The 24,694-nt window shown below is 56.8% G+C and overlaps 2 protein-coding genes across 5 annotated transcripts; one reads left to right on the top strand and one right to left on the bottom strand.

Annotated features, from left to right (window-relative positions):
• Positions 1-343: 343 nt before the first annotated feature.
• Inha (inhibin subunit alpha) lies at positions 344-4,013 on the bottom strand. Of its 2 annotated transcripts, XM_048344684.1 has the most exons (3): positions 3,472-4,013; positions 3,291-3,358; positions 344-1,358 (listed from the first exon to the last, which is right to left on the bottom strand). In XM_048344684.1, exons 1-3 carry the CDS (start codon positions 3,516-3,518, stop codon positions 526-528), a joined length of 948 nt encoding a protein of 315 aa, XP_048200641.1. In that variant the 5' UTR covers positions 3,519-4,013; the 3' UTR covers positions 344-525. The 2 variants fall into 2 exon arrangements, with proteins under 2 accessions (XP_048200641.1, XP_048200640.1); XM_048344683.1 differs by having other exon boundaries at positions 3,291-4,013.
• Positions 4,014-4,098: 85 nt separating this feature from the next.
• Obsl1 (obscurin like cytoskeletal adaptor 1) lies at positions 4,099-24,667 on the top strand. Of its 3 annotated transcripts, XM_048344676.1 has the most exons (21): positions 4,099-5,644; positions 7,599-7,868; positions 7,952-8,203; positions 8,358-8,660; positions 8,789-9,085; positions 11,572-11,844; positions 12,431-12,703; positions 13,641-13,913; positions 16,610-16,882; positions 17,644-17,919; positions 18,001-18,288; positions 18,466-18,741; positions 19,269-19,538; positions 19,686-19,958; positions 20,979-21,245; positions 22,003-22,115; positions 22,601-22,757; positions 22,880-23,041; positions 23,271-23,375; positions 23,694-23,963; positions 24,537-24,667. In XM_048344676.1, the coding sequence occupies exons 1-21, from the start codon at positions 4,609-4,611 to the stop codon at positions 24,542-24,544; spliced, it is 5,715 nt and encodes a 1,904-aa protein (XP_048200633.1). In that variant the 5' UTR covers positions 4,099-4,608; the 3' UTR covers positions 24,545-24,667. The 3 variants fall into 3 exon arrangements, with proteins under 3 accessions (XP_048200633.1, XP_048200634.1, XP_048200635.1); XM_048344677.1 differs by lacking the exon at positions 18,466-18,741 and having other exon boundaries at positions 4,101-5,644; XM_048344678.1 differs by lacking the exons at positions 16,610-16,882; positions 17,644-17,919; positions 18,001-18,288; ... (8 more) ...; positions 23,694-23,963; positions 24,537-24,667 and adding an exon at positions 14,279-15,637 and having other exon boundaries at positions 4,109-5,644.
• Positions 24,668-24,694: the final 27 nt, after the last annotated feature.

Below are 24,694 nucleotides of genomic sequence, written 5' to 3' on the forward strand. Positions count from 1 at the left end.
CATGTGGTAGATAGAACACTAGCCTTGAGCAAAAAAGCTCCGGAACAGCACCCAGACCCTGAGTTCAAGCGCCAGGATCAGAAAGCATACATATTTGTAATCTCTGTCAGCCTGACTGATATGTCAGGTTCCATTTGTGAGATGCCAATTCCTCCTCTAGAATGGCTTTGGGCCACCCTTGTAGCTTCCCAACAAATACACCCCCAATGACAACTCTTGGACCTCAGATCTCTGAGGTGGAGTGTAGATGAGTGACCTGAACTCCCACAGTGCCATGCTCTCAGGGCCCAGACCTCCCTAATGCCCTACCAGAGAAGAATGCATGCCAAGTCAGATGCACCATGTTTTTTTTTTTATTGCCTTGTGCTAACCATGGGACAGAGTAGGACTGGAGGGGGAGACCTCAGGCAGAGAGTGGGAGGAAAATGGAGTGGGATCTGCTTTTTTCCCACATTCTATCCTTCCTCCCAGCTGAGGATGAGGGGACGCAGCCACCAGCCACGGGAGGAGGAAGCAAGACCCCCATTAGATACAAGCACAGTGTTGGGTGAGAAGGTTGGAGACCGTCTCATACTTGAAAGAATACCCTCCGTCTGAGGTAGTGCGGACGTGTAGGGGCCTCCTGGTGCCAGGGAGGGCAGCACAGCAGGGCTGGGCCCCTGGTACCAAAGAAAAGTGCTGAACAGGGGCTGGGGGACCCCCAGAGCCTGGATGGGGCAGGTCTCGCGTAGTGGGAAGCCCACAGCCACCGTGGCAGTAGTGGAAGATGAAACTGGGAGGGTGTACGATCCACCAGTCCCAGCCCAGCTCCTGGAAGGAGATGTTGAGCGAGGCTCTGTGGCAGTGGCTGTGCAAACTGGGTTCCTCCGGAGGCTTCTGCAGCAGGCGCAGAGCAGCGGGAGACCAGGGCCAGGGCATGGAGGGAGCTGAGCGCCTGGCTCTCTCCCCTCCGCTGGGTGGTATCGCCCGAGTATGGGCCACCAGGAAGGGTGTGGTCTCAGGCCGGGCTGAGCAGGTGCAGAGAGGACAACGTAGCAGTAGCACCAGGACCGGGTGGGTGAGCAGATTGAGGGCAGAGGTGGCTAGATGCAGCACAGCCCAGTGAGGAGGCGCTTGGCCCAGAGACATGGGCACAGGCACAGGCCCATTAGATGACAGCACCAGCAGGCCTAGTGGGAACCCTGAGCTATTGGAGGCCACCAGGACCTTCCTATCTAGCCCTGTGTGGAACCACAGCCGGGCAGAAGTCACCTGGCGGCTGCGAGTGTGTTGAGATGGCCGGAAGACATAAGTGAAGAGACCTTCCTCAGAGTCCTGGGTTAGCCCTCCAGCAGCTGGCTCATCTTCGCAGCTGGCACCTGCAGGGGACAGAGAGGGCAGGCCTAACTGGAAGTTAACAGGAGGGATGTGACTGCTAGTCACAGTGCTGATGATCTGATGAGCCCCTGCCAGACCCGGGGACTCTCCACAGGTTTGGGAGAGCTGATATAGATGGAGCCCAAGTTTTCACTTAAGAAATAAGAGCAGGTACCTACACACATTGGAAATTCGCATCGCCATTAGAAAGAATAATACGATGTCATTTTCAGGGAAATGGATGGACCTAGAACAAATCACGTTAAGTGAGGTAAGCCACGCTCCGAGAGACAAATGGCACATGTTCTCTCTCATATGCAGAGGCTACATCTGAAATACACTGGGACATAATAAATTACAAAGGTCTCTAGACATTCACACAGTGAGAAAAACGGAGGCTTCTCTCAGGCTATGAATACAAAGGCATGATGCCTATATGCATCTGATCATACAAAACAGTATTCATCGAAATGAACTCCAGGAAATGGAGCTTTTTTTTTTCTTTTTCGCTGTTTTTGTTTTCTTTTCTTTTAGTTCTGTTTGTTCATCTATAAGCCAATGAGAGTGCAAGAGAAGGCACAGAAATGGAGAGATAAAGGGTGAACAAGTGGAATAATGGTATCCACTGGACATTATGCTGAAAATGAACTATACAACTTATGCATGGAAATGGGAGAGGAAAATCAGGGAGTGAGGGAAGGGTGACATTGTCCAAAAAGACCTGATTTATGTAACTGTATCCCCTCTGTACATTACCTATATAACAACAATTTCAAAATATTTTTAAAAAGAAGACCATTACCAGCTTCCTTTGTTAGTAGTATTTCCAATTAATATTCCAAACAGCAATGTATGTAAGTCTCTGTCACTCTTGACCTTTTCCAACACCTAGAATTTGGGGCTTCAATTTTCAAATCCTCAGATAGTGTGAGATGGTATCCTGGATACTGTGCACGGGAAGTGTTATTCTATTATTCTTTATATCTTTTGTGATCAGAAACATTGTGCGATCAGTTCCTTTCAATAATTACGTTTGTGTTTTGTTTTGTTTTGTTTTTTTATGGACAGCATAGCACCAAAAGGAAAGGGACAAAGAAGAGAAGGGAGGAGAAAAACGGAGAAGAAAGTAGGATATAATTCAGACTAGAGGCTACTCCTTCCCCCCAAAGGGCAGTTGGCATCCTTACCCTGACATACATAGATTTCAGGAAGTACTTAGAGGCCGGCCCCAAAGGACTAGCAAGTGAGGCTATATTCATACAGCTTCTCATTATAAATTCATGACAATTGATCTGTGTTGCAGGTAAGAAACTGGGACTTAGATAAATGAAGTGACATTCAACTAATTAAGTAGCCAGGCTGAGATTCTATCTGATTTAAATGTCATACTTTTCCTCCATTATGCTCCATTAGGACCGATGTGAGGAAACCAGGGGGTCCCATCTGGAGGGGGGGGGGTTATTCATTCTGTGTATGGAACAAAGGGAAACAGCACATAAGGAGATGAGAAAGGAACACAAGAGAACGTAGGAGGGTTTCCTAGAAGTTTCCTAACTAATCATACCTTGCATCCTTTCAACTACCTGCAACTAAAGAAAGAGGCTGCAGGCTGAGAGCAGAGACAGAGATAGGAAGAAAGATGGCAGGAAGGAGCCTAGGCCCAGTGATCTCTCTGCCTGGAGACCCTTGATCTTCCAGATGTCTCTACATGCCAGTCACTGTAGGCACACAGTTGACTCAATCCTGAGAGGAGCTGTGGCCATTTGTCACAAGATGGGATTACAGGCTCCAGGTGGTTTAGGAATGGGACCCATTGTTGTAAAGACAGCTGAGTGGCAAAGCTGGGATTCAAACCCAGATCCACCTAGCTCCCAGGCCCTAGCAGTTCTAAGCTGCTTCTCAGAGTCACCCCGCCAGATCCCCATCGCTGTTACCTGTGGCTGGGAAAAGGATGGCCTGGGAGACATCCTCCTCCTCCTCTTCCTCCAGGGGCTCAGAGGCCCTGTGCATGAAGGCCCTCCGGGCATGTCTTCGGGGCAGCCGCCTGACTCCAGGGCTCCCGCCTTCCCCAGCCACTGCTGGGGGACCCAAGGCATCCAGGAACAGGGCCCTCACCTTGGCCAGGACAAGTTCCCGGTCCAGTTCTGACCCATGGCAGCCATGCCCACCTTGTGGGGCCAACAGCAAGAGCAGCAGCAGGAGCAGCTGGGGCATCATCGCTCACCTGGCTCTGCCAACTGGGAGCCTACACCCTGCCTGTGCCCCTTCTGTCCAAATCTGCTCAGGACCTCCCCAACTGTCTCTTCCCATCCCACCGCCCTCCCTCCTCTACCCTTCTCACCCCACTCTTCCCCGGGTCCTTCCCACGCCCTGCAGTCCAAGTTGCCCCTGCCCATGGCATTGAGACCTCCTATCTCTGACGCAGATGTCTGTGTCCCTGAGCCTTATCTCCCACTCCCGCCAAGAATGTGGGGGAGGGGGCTAGGGGGAATGCTCACCCCAAGTGACCTGACCTACACATTCAAGCATGCAAACGTTTCGCTGAACGTACAACCCCTCGGGGCACCCAGCACCAAGGTGCCCTCCAGTGAGACAGGAGCTTGGGGAGCCCAGGTTGGCCAGCTCCTGCAAGTGGCATCTGTGAAGGAGACAGAATGCACCAGCCCCCCTCAGACCTGCTGGGGCCCCTTTGAGCCAAGCAGCTGCTGGGCCAGCCAGTGTAGGAGGAAGGGCTGAGAAGTGGGGCTCCAGCGGGGGGGGGGGGGGGGGGGGCAGGTGGTCCTGCCTGCTCTATACTTAGCCTGGAGGAGCCAGTCTGGGCTCTCGTCCTCCAGCTGTGTCATCAGAGAATATTTTTGGGGATTGGCAGCTGCAGGCGCCTCTGCCACTCAGGCCCAAGCCTGGCCGGCAGTTAGGGACCTGGCGGTTGGAGGTGGGAGGGAGGAGGGGAAAGAGGCCCCGGGCTGTGGGAGGGGGCTGGGGAGGGAGGCTCGGGCGGGCAGGAAGCGGGGCCGCGGGCAGGGGAGGCCGCGGGGCCCCTGGCTGCAGAGGCAAACAGGAAGGACTGCCCCCTGCGCGCCGGGGCTCGGCCCGGGAATCTCGGCCGCTCCGCCAAGCTGTAGCTCGGGCCCCGAGGGTAAGGAAGCGAGCCGGGTGGGGGGAGAAAGCGGAGGCCTCGGAGGAGCCCCCACCGCGGGTCCCCACGCTCGCCCCTCACTCCCGGCCCCGGTGCGGCCATCTGCAGCCGCCGCGATGAAGGCGGGCTCGGGGGACCAGGGGAGCCCCCCGTGTTTCCTGCGCTTCCCGCGGCCCGTGCGGGTGGTAAGTGGCGCCGAGGCCGAGCTCAAGTGCGTGGTTCTGGGCGAGCCGCCGCCCACCGTGGTGTGGGAGAAAGGCGGGCAGCAGCTGGCGGCCTCGGAGCGCCTGAGCTTCCCCGAGGACGGCGCCGAGCACGGCCTGCTGCTGAGCGGCGCGCTGCCCACCGACGCCGGGGTCTACGTGTGCCGCGCCCGCAATGCCGCCGGCGAGGCCTACGCCGCGGCCGCCGTCACCGTGCTGGAGCCGCCGGCCCCCGAGCCCGAGCCGGAGCCCGAGCCGCCGCGGTCCGCCGAGCACCCGCCGCCGCCCCCGGGCACCGGCGAGGGCGCGCCGGTGTTCCTCACGGGGCCGCGCTCCCAGTGGGTGCTGCGGGGGGCGGAGGTGGTGCTGACGTGCCAGGTGGGGGGCCTCCCCGAGCCCACGCTGTACTGGGAGAAGGACGGGATGGCGCTGGACGAGGTGTGGGACAGCAGCCACTTCGCGCTGGAGCCGGGCCGCGCCGCCGCCGCCGCGGGGGGCCCGGGCGTGTGCCTGGCGCTGCGCATCCCCGCGGCGCGGCTGCCCGACTCGGGCGTCTACGTGTGCCACGCCCGCAACGCGCACGGCCACGCGCAGGCCGGCGCGCTGCTCCAGGTGCACCAGCCCCCCGAGACTCCCCCCGACGACCCCGACGAGCCCCCCGGCCCCGTGGTGGAGCCGCTCAAATGTGCGCCCAAGACCTTCTGGGTCAACGAGGGCAAGCACGCCAAGTTCCGATGCTACGTGATGGGCAAGCCCGAGCCCGAGATCGAATGGCACTGGGAGGGCCGCCCGCTGCTCCCCGACCGCCGCCGCCTCATGTACCGCGACCGCGACGGCGGCTTTGTGCTCAAGGTGCTCTACTGCCAGGCCAAGGACCGCGGGCTCTACGTCTGCGCCGCCCGCAACTCGGCGGGCCAGACGCTCAGCGCCGTGCAGCTGCACGTCAAAGGTAGCGAGCGCCCCAGGGTGGAGGGGACGGGGGGGGGGGGTTCCCGGGGCCGGGGACTAGCCCCCCAGACACCTCTGAAGCCCTTCCTCCTCCTCTCCGCTTAGGTGCCCAGCTGCCTAGATTGGGGGGCTGGGCTATGTGTGATTGATTACACCCCCCCCCCCACCAAGGGACACGGATCTCCAGGATCCTCTGGAACTTAGCTAACTACCCAGTTGATTCCAAAGGCAAGAGGTGGGGGGAGGGGGGACACAAAGAGTGGTTGATGCACGAACCTTGGGAGACCTAGAACTCAGGGTTTTCAACCTTGGTTATTTTAGTCCTCCTGGTGCAAAGCCAGCCTGAGCAGAAAAGTCTCCAATTAACCAGTAAAAGGCCAGAAGTGGAGGCGTTTGGGTTCCAGTGGTAGAGCACCCTCCAGTGATCCTAAAAAGACAAGTGGAAGTGCAGGAGTTCAAGCCCCAGTACCAGCACACACACACACACACACACACACACACACACACACAGAGCATTTGTCTATAAATTTATAACATGCTTCTATAAGTCTAAACGGTGAGAACAGAGGGCTGTATCATAGCAGTCTCCTCTGAACTTTTGAGCAAAGCCCTGGGGACCTCACATAAAGAGAGGTAACCTTGACCGAGGAAAAATCCCTGCAGTTTTCAGCTATTCTTTCATGAATTGCCTTAGGTTTGAAAAGAGAAAGGTGAAGGAGAAAACTGTATTTCACAGTTGAATCACCAATAATACCTAATCTATACTTATATTACTCATAAGCAGAAATTTCAGAGGGAACAAAAACTCCTCAAACTCACACGAGATGCTAAAATTCTCTGTAAGAGGGTTTTGTTTCAACAGGGATTTCACTTTCACTAGTTATTACCCAACTTTTCTCCCTCTCAGGAAAAAAGTGTTAGCAAGTTCTTTTGTGCCCTGCCTAGCATGCAGTCAAGCGTGTAGTACCTGGGTTATGGTAGTGGCCTCTTGGGTACAACTTGGTATGCACAAACTTGCCAGGCCAGTGCAGAACTGGACCAATGTCAACAAAGAAAAACCTAGCGGGAAGGCAAGAGAAACTTCCCAGAGCAGTATGTAAAAACTTGCTTCTCTGGCAACCCAATTAACCCTCTAGTTTCCTATTTTTGGAACACGATTTTGAAAACAATTCAAATTCTTTCAAAAATGACATTCAAGCCAGGTACCAGTGGCTCATGCCTGAAATCCTAGCTACTCAAGAGGCTAAGATCTGAGCATCACAGTTTGGAGCCAGCCTGGGCAGAAAATCCTGTGAGACTCTTATTTACAATCAACTACCAAAAACACTGGAAGTAACACTGTGGCTCAAGTAGTAGAGCGCTAGCCTGGAGGAAAAAAAAAAAAAAAAAAAGCTCAGAGACAGCACCCAGGCACAGTGTTTAAGCCCCAGGACTGGCACATACATACATACATACATACAAGGAAAGGAAGAAAGAAATGACATTCAATCCAGGCCCTGGTAGACTTTGTGAAGTGCCCCTGAGAGAGTTTAAAAATCATTAATCTGGAATGAGTGCATGGCTCAAGTTGTAGAGTACCAGCCTTGGCAAGTGCAAGGCCCTGAGTTCCAGACCATAATACCCCAGAAGGGGAGTGAGGGAAGGAAAGAAGAAGGAAAAAGAATGAGGGAAAGAAGGAACTTGCTGATCTGGTCCTACCCCTCTGCCTCTCCCTATTTTACAAGTACGGAAACGGAGGCACAGAACAGTCACATATACTTGCTTTGGGTGACGGGTCTAGTAAGCATCAGATTAGAAGTTGGGCCATCTGACTTGCCCTTCTGGTTTGCTCTAATTCCATCTGGTTGCTGTCTGTAGAGAAAGCCAACAGTCTGAGCCACTCTATGTTCAGATGTCTCCCTTTGAAGAGCTGACCCCCTCTCCAGAGCCTTCTCTTTGCTCTCCTCTCTCTGCAGAGCCCCGCCTCCGATTCAGCAGACCCCTGCAAGATGTGGAGGGGAGAGAGCATGGGATCGCGGTGCTGGAGTGTAAAGTGCCCAACTCCAGAATCCCCACAGCCTGGTTCCGCGAAGACCAACGACTGCTGCCCTGCCGCAAGTACGAGCAGATCGAGGAGGGCACGGTCAGGCGCCTCATCATCCACAGGCTGAAGGCAGATGACGATGGCGTCTACCTGTGTGAGATGCGGGGCCGAGTGCGCACCGTGGCCAACGTGACCGTCAAAGGTCAGCCGGCCAGTGGGAGGAGATCAAGGCTGAACCGGTTAGTGCCCACGCTTTGGGCTAATGGATTCTTGTCCACATCTCAGGACCCATTGTCAAGAGGCTGCCCCGGAAGCTCGACGTCCTAGAGGGAGAGAATGCTGTGCTGCTGGTGGAGACTCAAGAGGCTGGGGTTGAGGGCTGCTGGAGCCGAGATGGGGAGGAGCTGCCGGCCACTTGCCAGAGCAGCTGTGGCCACATGCATGCCCTGGTTCTTCCGGGGGTGACCCGAGAAGATGCTGGCGAGGTCACCTTTAGTCTGGGCAACTCCCGTACCACCACTCTGCTCAGAGTCAAATGTGAGGGCATGTAGGCCTCTGGACAGGACAGCTGGGGTGGGAGGGTGGCCAGATGCCCGGGCCTGGGTTGGTAAAGTAGATTTAGTAGAGAAAGGGTGTGGGGAGAAGGGGCTTGAGCAAGGCTCAGCAGGTACAGACCCTGCCTTTGTCTCAGGCATCAAGCACAATCCTCCGGGCCCCCCTGTGTTGGTTGAGATGTTCAAGGGCCATAAGAACACCGTCCTGCTCACCTGGAAGCCTCCTGAGCCACCCCCGGAAACCTCCTTCATCTACCGGCTAGAGAGACAGGAAGTGGGCTCTGAAGACTGGATCCAGTGCTTCAGCATTGAGAAAGCCGGAGCCGTGGAGGTGCCAGGGGACTGCGTGCCCTCGGAGGGCGACTACCGCTTCCGCGTCTGCACGGTCAGCGAACATGGCCGAAGTCCCCACGTGGTGTTCAATGGTTCTGCTCACCTCGGTGAGTCGTCTTTCCAGACCCGTGGTTAGACCCTCCCATCACTTATCCTCCTTGACCTTCAGCCCCTTGTCCTCTTCTGTCCTTCCATCTGTTCTGGTTCTAATGGCCGCACCCTGTTCCTACCTCAGTGCCCACAGCTCGCCTGGTGAAAGGTCTGGAGGATGTGCAGGTGTACAACGGGGAAGACGCTGTCTTCTCCTTGGATCTCTCCACCATCATCCAGGGCACCTGGTTCCTTAATGGGGAAGAGCTCCCGAGTAACGAGCAGGAGGGCCAGGTGGAGCCCGGAGCCCTGCGGTACCGGATGGAACAGAAGGGCCTGCAGCACAGGCTCGTCCTGCAGGCTGTCAAGCACCAGGACAGCGGGGCCCTGGTAGGCTTCAGCTGCCCTGGTGTGCAGGACTCAGCAGCCCTCACCATCCAAGGTTGGTGCTTTAGGGACTCGAGTGGGCAGATAGGGTCAAGACAGAAGCCCTGTTGACCAAACATGTCAGATACTCTGGACACGGAGAGCCATGGTGGGCTCAGCTTGAGGTCCAGAAACATAGTGCACTATGGGTTGTCTTCATCAGCATCATAAATTCCAGTTCCCTGAAGTGCATTGTACTTAACAGAATTCGGTCACATTTGTCATCTCCTGCAAGAGATGTGAGTCCTAGGCCCCTGTCCTTGTCTGCTTCCTGTTCTGTTACCTAGTTGCAGCTACCTGTTGTTTACAGCGGCTTCCCCTAATCACTTGACAGAAACTCCTTAACCCTGTAAGATAGGGTCTTTTGTCATTCTCATTTTACAGGTGAGGCACAGAACAGCTAAGTGACTTGCCTGAAGTCACAAAGATAGGCGTGGTAGTTCTGGGTCATGAACCCAGACAGTCTGATTCCAGAAACAGAGGCGGAGAGGACATGAAGCATGCTTAAGGACAGTCGGTGGTAGGGGAACTAAAAATTCAAGGAACACTGTGGTATCAGTCATCCTGCCATTGCTGGAGTTCCTAAGAATACTCAAGAAATCCAGCTGTACCCAACAGCAGGTCCCTGAGGTTATACTGCCAGTCACAAGCAGAGGACACTGTCAGAAATCACCAGTCACAAGAGCAGCATTCCCAGAGGGGGCTGGCCTTCACATGTCCTGGCCCCCGTGTGCTTGGAGGTCTGTGGATGGCATTGTGGTCAGGCTGTTTAGGCATTATCAAGTACACTCAAACCACTACCCTTTTAAGCGTTGGCTTATAAGCTTGTCTTAGTCCATTTTCTTTATAACAGAATACTGGATGCCCAGGCTTTGTAAAGGAAAGAAGTTTGTTTAGCAGTTTTTTTTTTTTTTTTGGCCAGTCCTGGGCCTTGGACTCAGGGCCTGAGCACTGTCCCTGGCTTCTTCCCGCTCAAGGCTAGCACTCCGCCACTTGAGCCACAGCGCTGCTTCTGGCCGTTTTCTGTATATGTGGTGCTGGGGAATCGAACCTAGGGCCTCGTGTATCCAAGGCAGGCACTCTTGCCACTAGGCTATATCCCCAGCCCCTGTTTAGCAGTTTTTTGGAGGCTGAATTGTTGGAGACTAGGCAGCCTCACCTACTCCGCTTCTTGTGAGGGTCCCCTTTGGCTAAATCAAACATGGTAAAGGAGTGGGAAAGGAAATGGCCAGGTGTACAAGAAGCCAAGTGCATAGGTCAGCCTCTTTATAACAACCCACTCCCTTAAGAACTAACTGGAGTTCCATGAGAACTGCATTAATAATCACTTCCAAGGACGATGCTTCCAGTGATCTAACTCCTTCCCACTGGGCTTCGCATCTTAAAGGTTCCACCACCTCCCAGTACTACCGTACTTTTTTTCCAAGGTGCTAGAGATTAAACCCAGAGCCTCATGCACATGCTAGGCAAACCATCTACCACTGAGCCACAGCCCCAAACCCTCTTAATTTATTTTTATTAGCATACATTAGTTACACAGGGAAGGATTTCTTTATGACATTTCCACTTAAATATTCCAGCTCAATCTCCTACCCTCTATTACTCCTCTCCCTCCACCTTCCTAAAACAATTTCAACAGGCTCTATGGTTGCTTTCATATATGCCAACAGTCTACTTCAACTATATACATCCTCATTCACCCTCCTTGTTAGTCCAACCCCGTGATGCTAGGACTCCCCCCCCCCCCACCATAGCCTGTTTCTTTCTCTCTCCCCCTCCGTGTCTGTGCCTGCACGCATGTGCATGTGCACAGGTGGTATTACTGTGGCTTAAATTCAGGGCTTTGCTCTCTTGCTTAGCTCTTTCTGTCCAGGCTAACACTCTACCACTTGAGCCACAGCTCCACTCCCAACCTTTTGCTGGTTAACCAGAGATAAGAGTTTCATGGACTTTTCTGCCTGACTGGCTTTGAACTGCAATCCTCAGATTCCCAGCCTCCTGAATTGTTAGGATTACAAGTGTGAGCCACCTGTCCCTAGACAGCTTGTTTCCCCCCACCCACCCAGCCACCCAATCCTCTATTGATCAACAGCTTTCGATGAGGTTCTTTATGCTGTTTTCTTGTGCTGTCACAATGCCTTTCAAGAGTATTCACCCTCTATCTTTTTGCCTCTTCTCTTTCTCTTCCTAAATGGTTAGATACCTGTTCTAAGTTTATCCGTGTGTGCGCATGTGCGTGCACGTAATTATGTATATGGGTATGTCCATGATGTCCGTGAATGTGTCTTTACGCCTGTCTTCCACATAGAAGGAAAAACATAGGATACCATGTTTTCTGAGCTTGTCTATCTCAATATGATGTCCCCCGACAATTGCTTTGATGGCAGTTGTCTTCTCTGATGTCGCCACCCCTATAAGTGAGCACACGCAATTAGGGGAGGGGTGCTCATCTGCGACAGCAGGCTGAGGATGCCCTGTGTGATCAGACCTCTCCCCACACAGAGAACCCGGTGCACATCCTGAGTCCCCAGGACAAAGTGTCCTTGACCTTCATGACCTCGGAGCGGGTAGTACTGACCTGTGAGCTCTCACGGGTGGATTTCCCTGCCACGTGGTACAAGGACGGGCAGAAGGTGGAGGAGAACGAGTCACTCGTGGTGAAGGTAGATGGGCGCAAACACCGTCTGATCCTGCCTGCGGCCAGTGTCCAAGACAGCGGGGAGTTTGAGTGCAGAACAGAAGGGGTCTCGGCGTTCTTCGTCATCACTGTTCAAGGTCAGGAAGGGTGCTGGCCCAGGCTCCTCCAGCTAAGGCTAGTTCTGGGTCACGAAAGCCCCACCCTCTGGCCTGTCTTGTTTGGAGGGAGGGGTTCCTTTATAAGGAGGGCCCAGTGAGCCAAGATACACTTTAACCTCTTCAGCACCAACACCCTCTAGTACACTTGCCTTCTTCCCACCTCTCTCTGCTGAGCTGGATGAGGAAACCAATTGCTATTAATGGAATGAGAGATGGGAGCTAACATGTCATGGGGGATCTACCCTGAGCCTCATGTAGTACTATGTGCTTTGTACGTACACTGTATCATTTAATCTTCAAAGAAAGTGAGGGCACTGTGTATCTCCAGCTCAGAAAGAAACAGGCTCAGTGAGATGATGCAGTGCAGCTACCCATGATCCCATGCAGCTAGCGTCACAGCCCAGAGCCACAGCGGGCCTGGCCTTCTGCTGTGGAGTCCACCGGTCTGGTAGCTTTCCTGAGTCCCCTTCCCCAGTGTCCCCCTGTGCAGACTCCTGTCTCCCGGCCTCAGGGTCAGTGTGGAATCTTACCTCCTCTGTGTGATCCATCCTTGCTCCCCATCCAGAACCCCTAGTGCACATTGTGGACCCCCGGGAGCATGTATTTGTACACGCCATCACCTCCGAATGCGTCATGCTGACCTGTGAGGTGGACCGAGAGGATGCCCCTGTGTGCTGGTACAAAGATGGGCAGGAGGTGGAGGAAAGTGACTTCATGGTGCTGGAAAAGGAAGGGACCCGTCACCGGCTAGTGCTGCCCACCACCCAGCCCTCGGATGGGGGCGAGTTCCAGTGTGTTGCCGGAGAGGAGCGTGCCTACTTCACTGTCACTATCACAGGTAGGGACCAGAGGGGCCACAGCAGCTCCCGTGTCACTCGACCCCTCCCCCTCGCTGTCACACCTCCTCAGCCTTCTCTTTTCCGAGTGTTGTCTCGACACTCTCCGGAAATGCATTGTTACAAGCGCTGGCTATGTACGTCAGTAGAAAAGCCCTGCCTTCTCCCTTCTTCTGGAGATCCCTGTCAACGGTAATCTTTGGGGCTGGCAAGTCTATTGCAGCACAGATGGTCTTGGGCACTAGAGAAGCCAAAAGATCTCAGAGGTTTGTGGGGAACCCCGGCTTTATCATTCCATTTTTCATACCATCTCTGTCCCCACCCACAGAAACATGGGCCCCCCGGTGAAGCCACTGGCAACCCAAAGCTGAGATGCTTGTGTGTGTGTGTGTGTGTGTGTGTGTGTGTGTGTGTGTCTGTGTCTGTGTCTGTGTCTGTGTCTGTCTGTGTGTGCACATGCACATGCAGATACTGGGGCTTGAACTCAAGAACTTTAGCTCTTGCTTACGTTTTTTTGCTCAAGACTAGCCCTCTAGCACTTGAGCCACACTTCCACTTGTGGCTTTTTCTGGGTAATTGGAGATAAGACTCAGCTGTCTGCTCAGACTGGCCATGAATCGCAGACCTCAGCTCTCAGCCTCCTGAGTGGCTAGGATTACAGGCTTGAGCGGCCGGCGCCCAGCTGTGATGTGCTCTGCTGCCTGTTACCGTCCTCCATTTCCCGGCCGGCGCCCAGCTGTGATGTGCTCTGCTGCCTGTTACCGTCCTCCATTTCCCTAAGTTTCCCTAGCTTTTGATGGCTGCATTCAGAGTTTCTGGGAGCAGTTGTCTAAGGTTGCTGCCTACCCCATGACAAACTTCTGGGGTGTAGGAAACAGATGTGGACCAGGAAGGCAGCCCGGCCCCTTGTGCCCAGCAGCAGCTGTGCTTGTCCTGCAGATGTGTCCTCGTGGATCGTGTACCCCAGCGGCAAGGTGTACGTGGCAGCCGTGCGCCTGGAGCGCGTGGTGCTGACCTGTGAGTTGTGCCGACCCTGGGCCGAGGTGCGCTGGACCAAGGACGGCGAGGAGGTGGTGGAGAGTCCGGCACTGCTCCTAGAGAAGGAGGACACCATCCGCCGCCTGGTGCTGCCCGCCGTCCAGCTTGAGGACTCCGGCGAGTACTTGTGTGAAATAGACGACGAGTCGGCCTCTTTTACCGTCACAGTCACAGGTGTGGGCCCGCCCCAGCTCCCCAGAGTCGCCAGAGGGCCGCCCTGAGCCCTGGGGCGGGGGGGGGGGGGGAGGAGAAAGGCGCTGTGGGCTACAGGTATCAGGGTTTCCGCTGGCGGGACAGTCGGGTGCCGCCCTGGTGCCAGAGTCAGGCACGCTGGGCTTCAGCAGCTCCCTGAGTGTTATCTTGGCCAGAGGTGGGGCCTTGGGCTAGACCAGCTGGTGAGGGATGCAGACTCAATCCTGGTTCTTAGGGGGGTGTGGGGGGGGGTGGCTGCCAGTCTAGTCGAGGAGGCTGCTGTTAACTAGGGGTCGCAAACAGGCAGTCCTTTTACAGCCCACAGATGTGTTTTGTTTGGCCTGCAGAGTCTTACCAAAGTCAGGACAGTTCAAATAACAATCCGGAGCTATGCGTCCTCTTGAAAAAGCCGAAGACCCGACGGCTCTGGTCTCGCTTCCCCCCATGGCGACGAACAGCTGGCACTGAGTAGCACCTGCCCCATAGTACGGGCCCCCCATTCCCGTGTCCTCCCCCCACACCCCGCTATACCTTTTTGCCTCTTCCCACGCTGCTTCAGCCATTGACCTGCCCTACCTGGCCCTGTGGGTCTTGGAGTTTGCGACCCCTGTGTTAAACCAATAAACACACGAATAAAAGTGCAGTGCCCCCTGGTGATAAGTGCGGTGAGGAAAGAGGGCTGCAGAGAGCAGAGGAGAGGCAGGGAGGGCCTGGGGGAAAGTTGCCGTTCCACACACAGATGTCCATGCCTGGGCCAGGCTCCAGACATGCAGCGGCACAGAGACAGGATGAGATCACTTCCTCACAGAGCGCACAGCCTGGCAGGAAAGCTTCCTGTATCCAAGAGTCACACTGTGTGCTCTCAAGGGTCACTATAGGAAGCTCAAGGCTACCCTGGTTAGGAGGTCAGGAGTGCCTTTGGAGCCAACACTGAAGCTGAGGGCCGAGAATATTCTAGGTGGGAAGAGTACAATTATGGAAGTGATGGGCTCGAGCCAGGGACTTCAGGGCTAGAGCTCACGGTGCCACGGCGCCGATCCCGGTGTGTTTAGGCAGTTCGGGGGGGTGGGGGGAGCACAGAAGAATTCGGTGCCTCAGATCACCCCACTGTTGCCCAGTCCCATTGCCCTTTCCCTGACCTGCCTTAGGAACAAGGCCCAGGCTGAGCTGCTTGGAGACCTTGCTCCCTGCCCCATATAGTGTAGCCTACAGTGCCACGTTCTGTCATGTATGTATGCAGCCATCTTCCCCCACTCCTATCCCACACATAATGGCCACACAAATTCCATCTCGCACGAGTTTCCCCACAGAACACCAGACTCTTTGCATGCTGGTCACACAGACATCACCAGAGCAGATCAAACCCATATCTGGCTGAGGTTTCAGTTGCGGTTCAGGCATCCCATTCCATTTGCTGCCCGCTAACATACCTCACCTCCATCATCACATCCTCGGGCAGCCAGCTTCTGAAGTTTTCGGGTCTTGCTGGGCCCCAGAGAACCACCCTGCACTCTCCAGACTCTAAATCAAGTCCATGTGGGGCCATGGGCGGTGTGAACTCACTGCCAGCTCAAGGAGGGCCTTGGTTGAACCTGCCCTGCCCTCCACCCTGTGAAACCTGAGAGCAGGAAGCTAGCAGTTCTCCAGCCAGCCACAAGGGGGCCCAAAGTGCTGAAATCTGGGGAGACATGAGGATCCTGGGGACTGTGCGGGTGTTGGCAGGCCTGAGCTCAACGCGCTGGTCACCTCCAGTATTGCCTCAGCCTCCTTTCTATGGAGGAGTAACGTGAAGGTGGAGATAAGCTCTCAGAATCGGCATGTAGCATCCCTGGGGAACACTTACACAGCTGTTGGCAGCTCACACGCACCAGTGCACCAATGCAAACACGTTTTGAGTTCCTACAAGCCTGGGCTAGAAAACTCTTCCTGCCTGCCAAGTAGGAGCCTGCCTCCAACAGATGGTGCATCTTCCTCTGACCCTAGAGGAGCTGTAGCCGACTGTGACCTTAAGAACATTGCCTTGTGACTCTGCCTTCGCTCCTCCACCTGGAAAATGGAGGGAACATGATAAATACCCAGCTCCCAGGGTTGCTGTCAGGGCTCAGTGCGTAGTATGCTCAGAACTGATCTCAGAGCCTTAGGGAACGCTACAGACTGTTCCGATCCACCGTCCCTCACCCACAATTCTGAAATGCAGAGTACTGGCAAAAGCAAAAGGCGTGTGTGTGTGTGTGTGTGTGTGTGTGTGTGTGTATGTTTAGTGTTCAAAGACATTTCAGTAAAAGCCTGAATTTAAGTGCTGTGAAGCTATTTCTACTCTTTAATTATCCAGTAGGGTTAATCTATCTGTATCTTCGCATCAATAAGACATGAGCAAACCCTTTCCTGTATCCAGCTTAAGGTGAATCGTTATACTGCAAAATGTTAATGTGATTGATTGTGGTGAGGAGAGCGCTAGAAAGGGCTGAGGATGTGGAATATATGGGAAACGCACCCCACATCTAGAATCTAAAGCCTTCTGGATTTTGCAACCCTGCCGGACCCAAGAACTTAAAGGACAGATCATAGACCTGTAGTTGCTTGTTATTATACTTATCACCCTTAACGCATCTGTGGCAGCGACTTCTTGTCACCAGGTAACTCCCAGGAGGCTGACTGTGGTTGCCCTCATTCTGCAGAGCCCCCAGTCCGGATCCTATACCCCCGGGATGAGGTGACCTTGATCGCCGTGAGCTTGGAGTGTGTGGCGCTGGTGTGTGAGCTGTCTCGAGAGGACGCGCCTGTACGCTGGTACAAGGACGGCCTGGAGGTGGAGGAGAGTGAGGCCCTGGTGCTGGAGAGCGATGGGCCCCGCCGCCGCCTGGTACTACCCGCTGCCCAGCCCGAGGACGGAGGCGAGTTCGTGTGTGATGCCGGAGACGACTCGGCCTTCTTCACCGTTACTGTCACAGGTGGGCAGTCTCTGGGGTGCTCCCGGGAGGTAGAGAGGTGGGGTTAAAGGACAGACACCCAACTATACCTTCTTTGGTAAGGGCTGCTTGTTAGCTCCTCACGGTGTCCCCCGCTTCGCCGTCTCCTCAGTCTCAAGCATCACAGAACTCTGCTTGCCTCAAGTCAAGTTGGGACAGAGTCACGGGCCTGCGGGGAGAGAGTCTAGCAGTTAGGGTCCTTCATGCTGCCATTTAGTCACCAGTACTTATCAAGCAAGCTACTTTGCGCTTGGTACTATTCAAAATACAAGGTGTTCAGTAGCAGCCGGGCACTGGTGGCTATAATCCTAGCTACTCAGGAAGCTGAGACCTGAGGATGATGGAAGCCCAACTGGGCGTGAAAGTCCACAAGACTCATCTCCAGTTAACCACCAGGAAACCGGGCATGGTGTTATGTGCGATCAAACGTCCTACATCCACAGACTTCACGTGTTCGTGAGGGCGGGTGGGTGAAAGAAAGTCATTAGACCATGTATTGAATGGTGCTAGATAAGCGTGTCAGAGGCAAAGAAGGGGGAAGGGAGGGCAGTGCGTGGAGGCAGATGGAAGGGTGGGTTGGGATCAGATGTAGGTGTGAGCCTGACCCCCTCTGTCTGTGTGGCCTTGGGGAAGTCGCTCGTCTCTTAGGAGACCTCCGGTCCTCATGTGTGAAGTACAGGGGAGGGGTGGGGAGGGGGCTTGCCGGCTGAACCCCTGTGGCCCTGTCTCTGCCCACCCACCAGCCCCACCAGAGAGGATTGTGCACCCCGCAGCGCGTTCCCTGGATCTGCAATTCGGGGCTCCGGGGCGTGTGGAGCTGCGCTGCGAGGTGGCCCCGGCCGGGTCCCAGGTGCGCTGGTACAAGGATGGGCTAGAGGTGGAGGCGTCGGATGACCTGCAGCTGGGCGCGGAGGGGCCCATCCGCACCCTCACGCTGCCCCACGCCCAGCCTGAGGATGCCGGCGAGTACGTGTGCGAAACGCGCGACGAGGCAGTCACCTTCAACGTCAGCCTGGCAGGTGGGGGTGCTTGGCGAGCCCCCCCCCTTCCCCGGTGGGGAGGCTGGGCAGGCCCGAGCTCACCCCCTTCTCTCTGTGCAGAGACCCCAGTGCAGTTCCTCGCCCCAGAAACGCCTCCTAGCCCGCTCTGCGTGGCCCCCGGGGAGCGCGTGGTGCTGTGCTGCGAGCTGTCTCGGGCTAGCGCCCCTGTGTTCTGGAACCACAATGGGAAGCCCGTGCAGGAAGGCCAGGGCCTGGAGCTCCAGGCTGAGGGGCCCCGCCGCATCCTCTGCATCCAGGCTGCGGAGCCGGCCCACACAGGCCTCTATACCTGCCAGTCCGGGGTAGCTCCGGGGTCCCCAAGCCTCACTTTCAGCCTGCAGGTAGCTGGTGAGTATAACCTGGCCAGGAAGCTTGGAAGTGACCCCCCCCAGCCCACCCCAGTCCTAGGCTTCCCTGCTTTCCTAACCCACCTTGTCCATCCCTTGCCCCTCTGCTCAGCACCTTTCCCTCTCGCCTCTTGCTCAGTGCCCATCTCCCAGTGACGCCCAGCTCTGACCCCCACAGCGTCCCCCGCGAGGGTGGTGGCCCCTGAGGCAGCCCAGACGAGGGTTCGGAGTGCCCCAGGCGGGGACCTAGAGCTGGTGGTGCACCTCTCCAGGCCAGGGGGCCCCGTGCGCTGGTACAAGGATGGGGAGCGCCTGGCGAACCAGGGGCGGGTGCAGCTGGAGCAGGCCGGGGCCAGGCAGGTGCTACGGGTGCGGGGGGCGCGGAGCGGGGACGCTGGGGAGTACCTGTGCGATGCTCCCCAGGACAGCCGCATCTTCGTCGTCAGTGTGGAAGGTAATAGTGCACCCCTTACACCCTCTGGGCCCTGGCACCCCCAAGGACCACATCCTACTTCTTTCTGGGCCCTACTCATTCTCCCTCCCAACCGTACTTCCAACACGTGCGTGTTTGACTGTCACTGGGATATAAGCGCACGGGCAGCATGGCCGATTGCTAAGGAAGGGCATCTGGAACTGACCCACAGAGGTTCTCCTGGACTCTGTGTCCCAGCAGCTATAGCATATGAGCGAAGCTCTCTAAGCTCTGCGAGCCCCAGCTCTGAAATGAAAGGATGGCGCTTGTCTTACAGGCTGCGGTGACCATCCAGTGGTATAAATAATTAGAGTCAATGACATATTACCATGGGCCTGGCTAAAAGGATTAGGTGGGTTTGGGGGGACATCCTATGACCAACACACCCTGGACTGGGCCTGTACCAAAGGTGTGTTCAAAGATGGGGGAGTGAGGGCCTTCCTACCCCGAGAAGAGAATAGAGATGGGGGGCTGCGCCCAGCCCCCAGCCGGATGCCTCCCTCCTCCAGAGCCACCCCCGGCGAGGCTGCTTTCCGAGCTGACACCCCTGACGGTCCACGAGGGCGACGATGCCACCTTCCGGTGTGAGGTCTCGCCACCGGATGCGGATGTCACCTGGCTACGCAATGGGGTCGTGGTCACTCCGGGGCCCCAGGTGGATGTGGCCCAGAATGGTTCAAGCCGCACACTGACCATACGCAGCTGCCAGCTGGGAGACACAGGAACCGTGACTGCCCGAGCAGGGGGCACCGCGACAAGCGCCCGGCTCCATGTCCGAGGTCTGGTGCCCATGAGGACACAGTGTTCTCATCTCTATACCCTCCCCCGTGGCCCTGGCCGGGCAGCCTTGCACTTGGCTTCTGCCCAGCGGGGGCAGGGAGGGCCAAGCTCCGGACTCCATGGCCCCCTCTCATCTTCCCCTGCAGAGACAGAGCTGCTGTTCCTGCGGCGGCTGCAGGATGTGCGGGCAGAGGAAGGCCAGGACGTGTGCCTCGAAGTGGAGACGGGCCGGGTCGGGGCCGCGGGGGCCGTGCGTTGGCTGCGTGGTGGGGAGCCTGTGCCCCTGGACTCCCGCCTGTCCATGGCCCAAGATGGCCACATCCATCGCCTCTTCATCCATGGTGTCATCCTGGCTGACCAGGGCACCTATGGCTGCGAGAGCCACCACGATCGCACCCTGGCCAGGCTCAGCGTGAGGCGTGAGTGCCCTGTCCTCTCCTAACATGTCACCTGCCTGTGCACAGCCGCTCCTGGCTGTCCTAGAATCCCTGACACCCCTCCCTCCCCCCCCCCACACACACCAAAGTGCCCCTTGCTGAGGAAAGTCTGCCCTGGCCATCCCAGGCTTGGGTGGAGCCTGAAACAGCCTGCCCAAAATGAAAACCTCCTTTTTTCTCCCCCCTAATGTTTTCTATTTACCTCAGAAGTCCATGTGGACTTTACGTTCCATTTCCTGTTTCCAAGTTGGCTTTGCTATAAACTTAAAACACTGTACTCCCAAGAGATTCTCTGTGTTTATCCTTCAGTCCAGCCACATGCCCCGTGGGGACGCATGCTTCTTTAAGCTGCAGGGATGTCTGGCACCACAACCCCAAGCCACACTTTAGCTATGTGACTTCACGCAGGTTACTTCACTTCTCTAGAGTCACATAGCCTTAAAAATTGGGCTGAATGGCTACCTGTAGGAACTTCGAAGATATTAACGGAAATAACGGGGAAAAAGTGCCCCTGCAAAGCTTGGTGAAATATTGTGGTCAGTGATAGGTATTCTCTAATTTTATCATCATAGTAAACCCGTGTCTCAATGCTATTCACTTTGCACAGTTGGGAATACTAGGAGTGAAACTGTTTGCCCCAAGATCATACAGCACACAGACTGTACGATGCAGCTAGGTTCCAATCCCAGTGTGTCTAACCCCAGATTCCTTGTTCCTTCTTCATGTCACAACACCCTGCATTCAGATCCCGAAATCTACTAACCTAACCTCCCTTCATGTATCCTCCTTTCCAAACCCCAATATGTCCCTCTCCCAATCAAGTCCAGTTAGCGGTTCTTCCTTCTTCCTGCCCGAGTCCCACATGTGACCTTCTCTAACCAGGGCCTTAGATTGGGGGCTGAGGGTGGCTCAGACAGGATCAAGGCAGGAGCTAGCCCTTATACCCTCTGCTCAGAGCCGGAGCGTCCATCCTCCCTCTCTCCCCATCTCCCCTTGCCCCAGCACGGCAGCTGCGAGCACTGAGGCCTCTGGAAGATGTGACGGTCAGCGAGGGGGGCAGCGCTACCTTCCAGCTGGAGCTATCCCAAGAGGGTGTGACCGGGGAGTGGGCCCGGGGTGGAGTCCGGCTGCAGCCAGGGCCCAAGTGCCACATTCACACAGAGGGCCACACACACCGTCTGGAGCTCAGCGGCCTGGGCCTGGCCGACGGGGGCTGCATCTCCTTCACAGCTGATTCCCTGCGCTGCGCGGCCAGACTCTCAGTGAGAGGTGCGGCCTCTGGGCCTACCACTGCCTGCTGATGCTTCTTTGTGTGACCACTGACCCCATTGCCCGTGTGGCCCTTTACTGACCCTTCCTGTCCCCGTGTGGCCCTCACTGACCTCCCGGCCAGAGTGTGACTCCCCTAACCTGGCCCTGTCTGGCCCTTGTGATTGCCCTACCTCAGTGTGAGTGTGTGACCATTCCAGACCCATGTGGCCTGAATGCCCCACAGCTGTCTGCCCGCCTGAACATGGTCTGCTGACCACTCTGGAGCCCAGTGCCCATACCCTCTTCCTGTGGCCCCCTTTGCCTGCCTAAGTGTGGCCCCTGGGACCATTCAAGTCCCTGCAGGCCCGTCTAAAGGGTGACTCTTCTGGCAACTCTGCTAGAGTGTTCCCATTTCGGTTTCCAGCCTGTTTCCCACTGCCTGCCTGCTGTAGGGTTGCCCCCCCCACACACACACACATTGGTCTGCTGAACCCCACTGTCTTCTGCTGCCCAGTGTCTGTTGCTTTCCACTTGGGTCATGTACAATCTCCACTGAAATGTGGCCACACCTACCCCATTGGCCTTCTGGCCTCGGCTGTGTCTCCCACCACCCAGCATCCCTTTGAGCCACTTGTCCCTGCATGCCCTCCACTCAGTGGCTTCCACCGATCACTTTGTCTAAGTGTGTCTGCCACTGACCTCTTGTACCCAAGTGTGCTCTTCATGTTGGCCTTACCTGGCTCCCTCTGTACCATCCTCCCTCTCTCACCCCCAGAGGTCCCAGTGACCATTGTGCGAGGGCCACAGGACCTAGAGGTGACCGAGGGTGACACAGCCACGTTCGAGTGTGAGCTTTCCCAAGCCTTGGCCGATATTACCTGGGAGAAGGTCAGAGCCTGTCCGCGTAATAACGGCAATAAAACCTTCAACAGAAATAATTAACACTCAACCCCTGTAGCTGGCACTGTGCTAAGATTGACCTGACATTTAATCCTTCAGTCCTTACAACAACCCCCTGAGGTTATCATTGTGTTTGTTACCGATGAGGAAACACGCTCAGTGGGATAACAGAAGAGCAGACAAAAGGGGTTTGTCTGTTTGCCTAATTCTGCGATGCGGGCTCCTATTCAGTGTGAGTGGTAGGTGCATGAATCTGGGCGCCCTGGGCCCCTAAGGTCCCCAAAGGATGACATCTTAAAGAGGCTTCTGATAGAATGAGGAAGGCCAAGTGTGGGGCAGCTGGACTGGGGCTGGGGAACACAAGTCACCCACAAATGTGGTTGGCAACAGGAGAGGGCGCTGTCGTCTTCCGGGGTTCGGGCTGCTCCGGGCCAGCTGGGCTCAGCCCGACCCTCGGCAACTTCGGCCTGCAGGACGGGGCCGAGCTCACGCCCAGCCCCCGGCTCCGGCTCCAGTCCCTCGGCACGCGTCGCCTCCTCCAGCTGCGGCGCTGCAGCCCCTCGGACGCCGGGACCTACGGCTGCGCGGTGGGAACGACCCGCGCGGGACCCGTCCGCCTCACCGTGCGTGGTGGGTGTGGGCCCAGCTGCGGATTCCGCGCCCACCGCGCGGCCCTCCCCCCCCCCCGCGGTAGGGGCGGGGCCTGCGTACGCCCCGCCCCTCCTCACGCCCCGGGCTCCGCCCTCCCTCAGAGCGCACGGTGTCGGTGCTCCGCGAGCTCCAGTCGGTGCGCGCCCGCGAAGGCGACGGAGCCACGTTCGAGTGCTCGGTGTCGGAAGCCGAGACTCCGGGGCGCTGGGAACTCGGAGGCCGCCCGTTGAGACCCGGAGGACGCGTCCGCATCCGACAGGAAGGTGAGGCCGCCTTCCTACCCGCTCCGGCCCCTGGACGCCGGGTTCCCCGGGCAGACCCCGCCCCCTGCGCGCCCCGCCCCATGGCCCCGCGAGCCGGGCCTCCCGGCCTCCGCTCAGCCGGACCGCTCCTCTTTCCCTCCGGGCCCCGGGCCCGCCCGCCCCCATCGCACGGCCTACCGCGTCCCCGAGCCGCTCGGCCGGGTCTCGCCAGCACCTCCTTAACCTCCAGGGAAGAAACACATTCTGGTGCTGAGCGAGCTGCGCGCCGAGGACGCCGGTGAAGTCCGCTTCCGAGCGGGACCCGCCCAGTCCTTGGCCCTGTTGGAGGTGGAGGGTAAGCTACCGGCACAGCCAGGGGACGGGGGTCTCCCGCTACTGGAGCAGGAGCGACCGGGAACGTGGGGCGGCTTCGACCTTCCTGGGGCCGATCGACTGGCGATTGGGCCTGGGAACGCCCCTTCCCCGCTCTCCCCGCCCCGCGCGGGGCTCTCTCTTCAGGGCAGGACACGCCGGGCAGTGTGGACGGGATGGGGAGAGAGGCTTAGGGTTGCAGATGCAGGGGAACCGATGCTAGGAGTGGAAGCCACCGGAAGGAAAGGAACATCTCCTCTGGGACCGTGCTGTTCACTTACACCCCTGCTCCCACCCCCAGCATTGCCTCTCCAGATGTGCCGACGCCCCCCTCGCGAGAAGACCGTCCTGGCTGGTCGCAGGGCGGTGTTGGAGGTGACTGTCTCCCGCTCCGGGGGACACGTGAGCTGGTTCCGGGAAGGGGTCGAGCTGTGCCAGGGGGACAAGTATGAGATGCGCTGCCACGGCCCCACCCACAGCCTGGTCATCCACGATGTACAGTCTGAGGACCAGGGCACTTACTGCTGCCAGGTGGACCGGGACAGCGCCAGCACGCAGCTGCGAGTAGAGAGTGAGTAAAACCCACTGGGCAGAGGTCAGAGGGGCAGACTAGCTGACCTAGTAAAAGGGGGTACCGTGGAGCCACCGGACTGAGACACGCCTATGGGAGATTTTCCAGGGCTTAGGAAAGACCCTTGGCAGTCCTGACAGGGTGGGAGCTGGAGAGTGGGAGGGGGGTGGAATGGGGGAAGGCCCGGGGATTGGAGAGGAGAGAGAGAGCCCTGAGTTCTCAACAGGGGCACAGCGCTTGTTTCGGGTCAGCTGCCCCTCCTTCTCATGCTCCCCATTTCTACTTACCCACCACCATCTGTGCCCCTATCTATCCATCCCTGGCTCCCTGCCCATCTAAGTTCACCGTCTGCCCAGGCAGAAAGTAAGCTCGTTCTGTTTCCCACACAAAAGCCATCCCACTCTTTTCCTTGACACCCCCCCCCCCCGCAGCCCCTTCACAGGGCCTGTTCTTCCCCACCCTAACTGCTCCCAGAGACTCTGAAAGAAAGGAGCCCAGCAATTCCCATGTGGGTGTCAGGGAGGATGGTGGCACCCACTCTCCCCAAGCCCCACTGGAGTCATTCCTCTGCAGGTGACTAAGACTGAACCAGGCCAGGCGGGTGTCCTCGGACAGCTTAGAACGCGTGTGCCCTTCTCCCAGGCAGGGCAGGGAGACGCGGGAACCATAGGTGTTTGGAAACAATAAAAGTGCTGCAGTTTGTTTCCCTGCCTGTTTGTGTGCCCCGGGAG

Source organism: Perognathus longimembris, chromosome 4, assembly GCF_023159225.1.
Source record: "Perognathus longimembris pacificus isolate PPM17 chromosome 4, ASM2315922v1, whole genome shotgun sequence".
NCBI classification, from domain to species: Eukaryota; Metazoa; Chordata; class Mammalia; order Rodentia; family Heteromyidae; genus Perognathus; species Perognathus longimembris.

Excerpts from the sequence above, each read along its gene's own strand:
- Obsl1 (XM_048344676.1), top strand. The coding sequence starts at position 4,609 with ATGAAGGCGGGCTCGGGGGACCAGGGGAGCCCCCCGTGTTTCCTGCGC. Across the intron at positions 22,758-22,879 it reads CGTCCGCCTCACCGTGCGTG|AGCGCACGGTGTCGGTGCTC; the intron begins GTGGGTGTGGGC and ends GCCCTCCCTCAG. Across the intron at positions 23,376-23,693 it reads GGCCCTGTTGGAGGTGGAGG|CATTGCCTCTCCAGATGTGC; the intron begins GTAAGCTACCGG and ends TCCCACCCCCAG.
- Inha (XM_048344683.1), bottom strand. The coding sequence starts at position 3,573 with ATGATGCCCCAGCTGCTCCTGCTGCTGCTCTTGCTGTTGGCCCCACAA. Across the intron at positions 1,359-3,290 it reads CATCCTTTTCCCAGCCACAG|GTGCCAGCTGCGAAGATGAG; the intron begins GTAACAGCGATG and ends TGTCCCCTGCAG.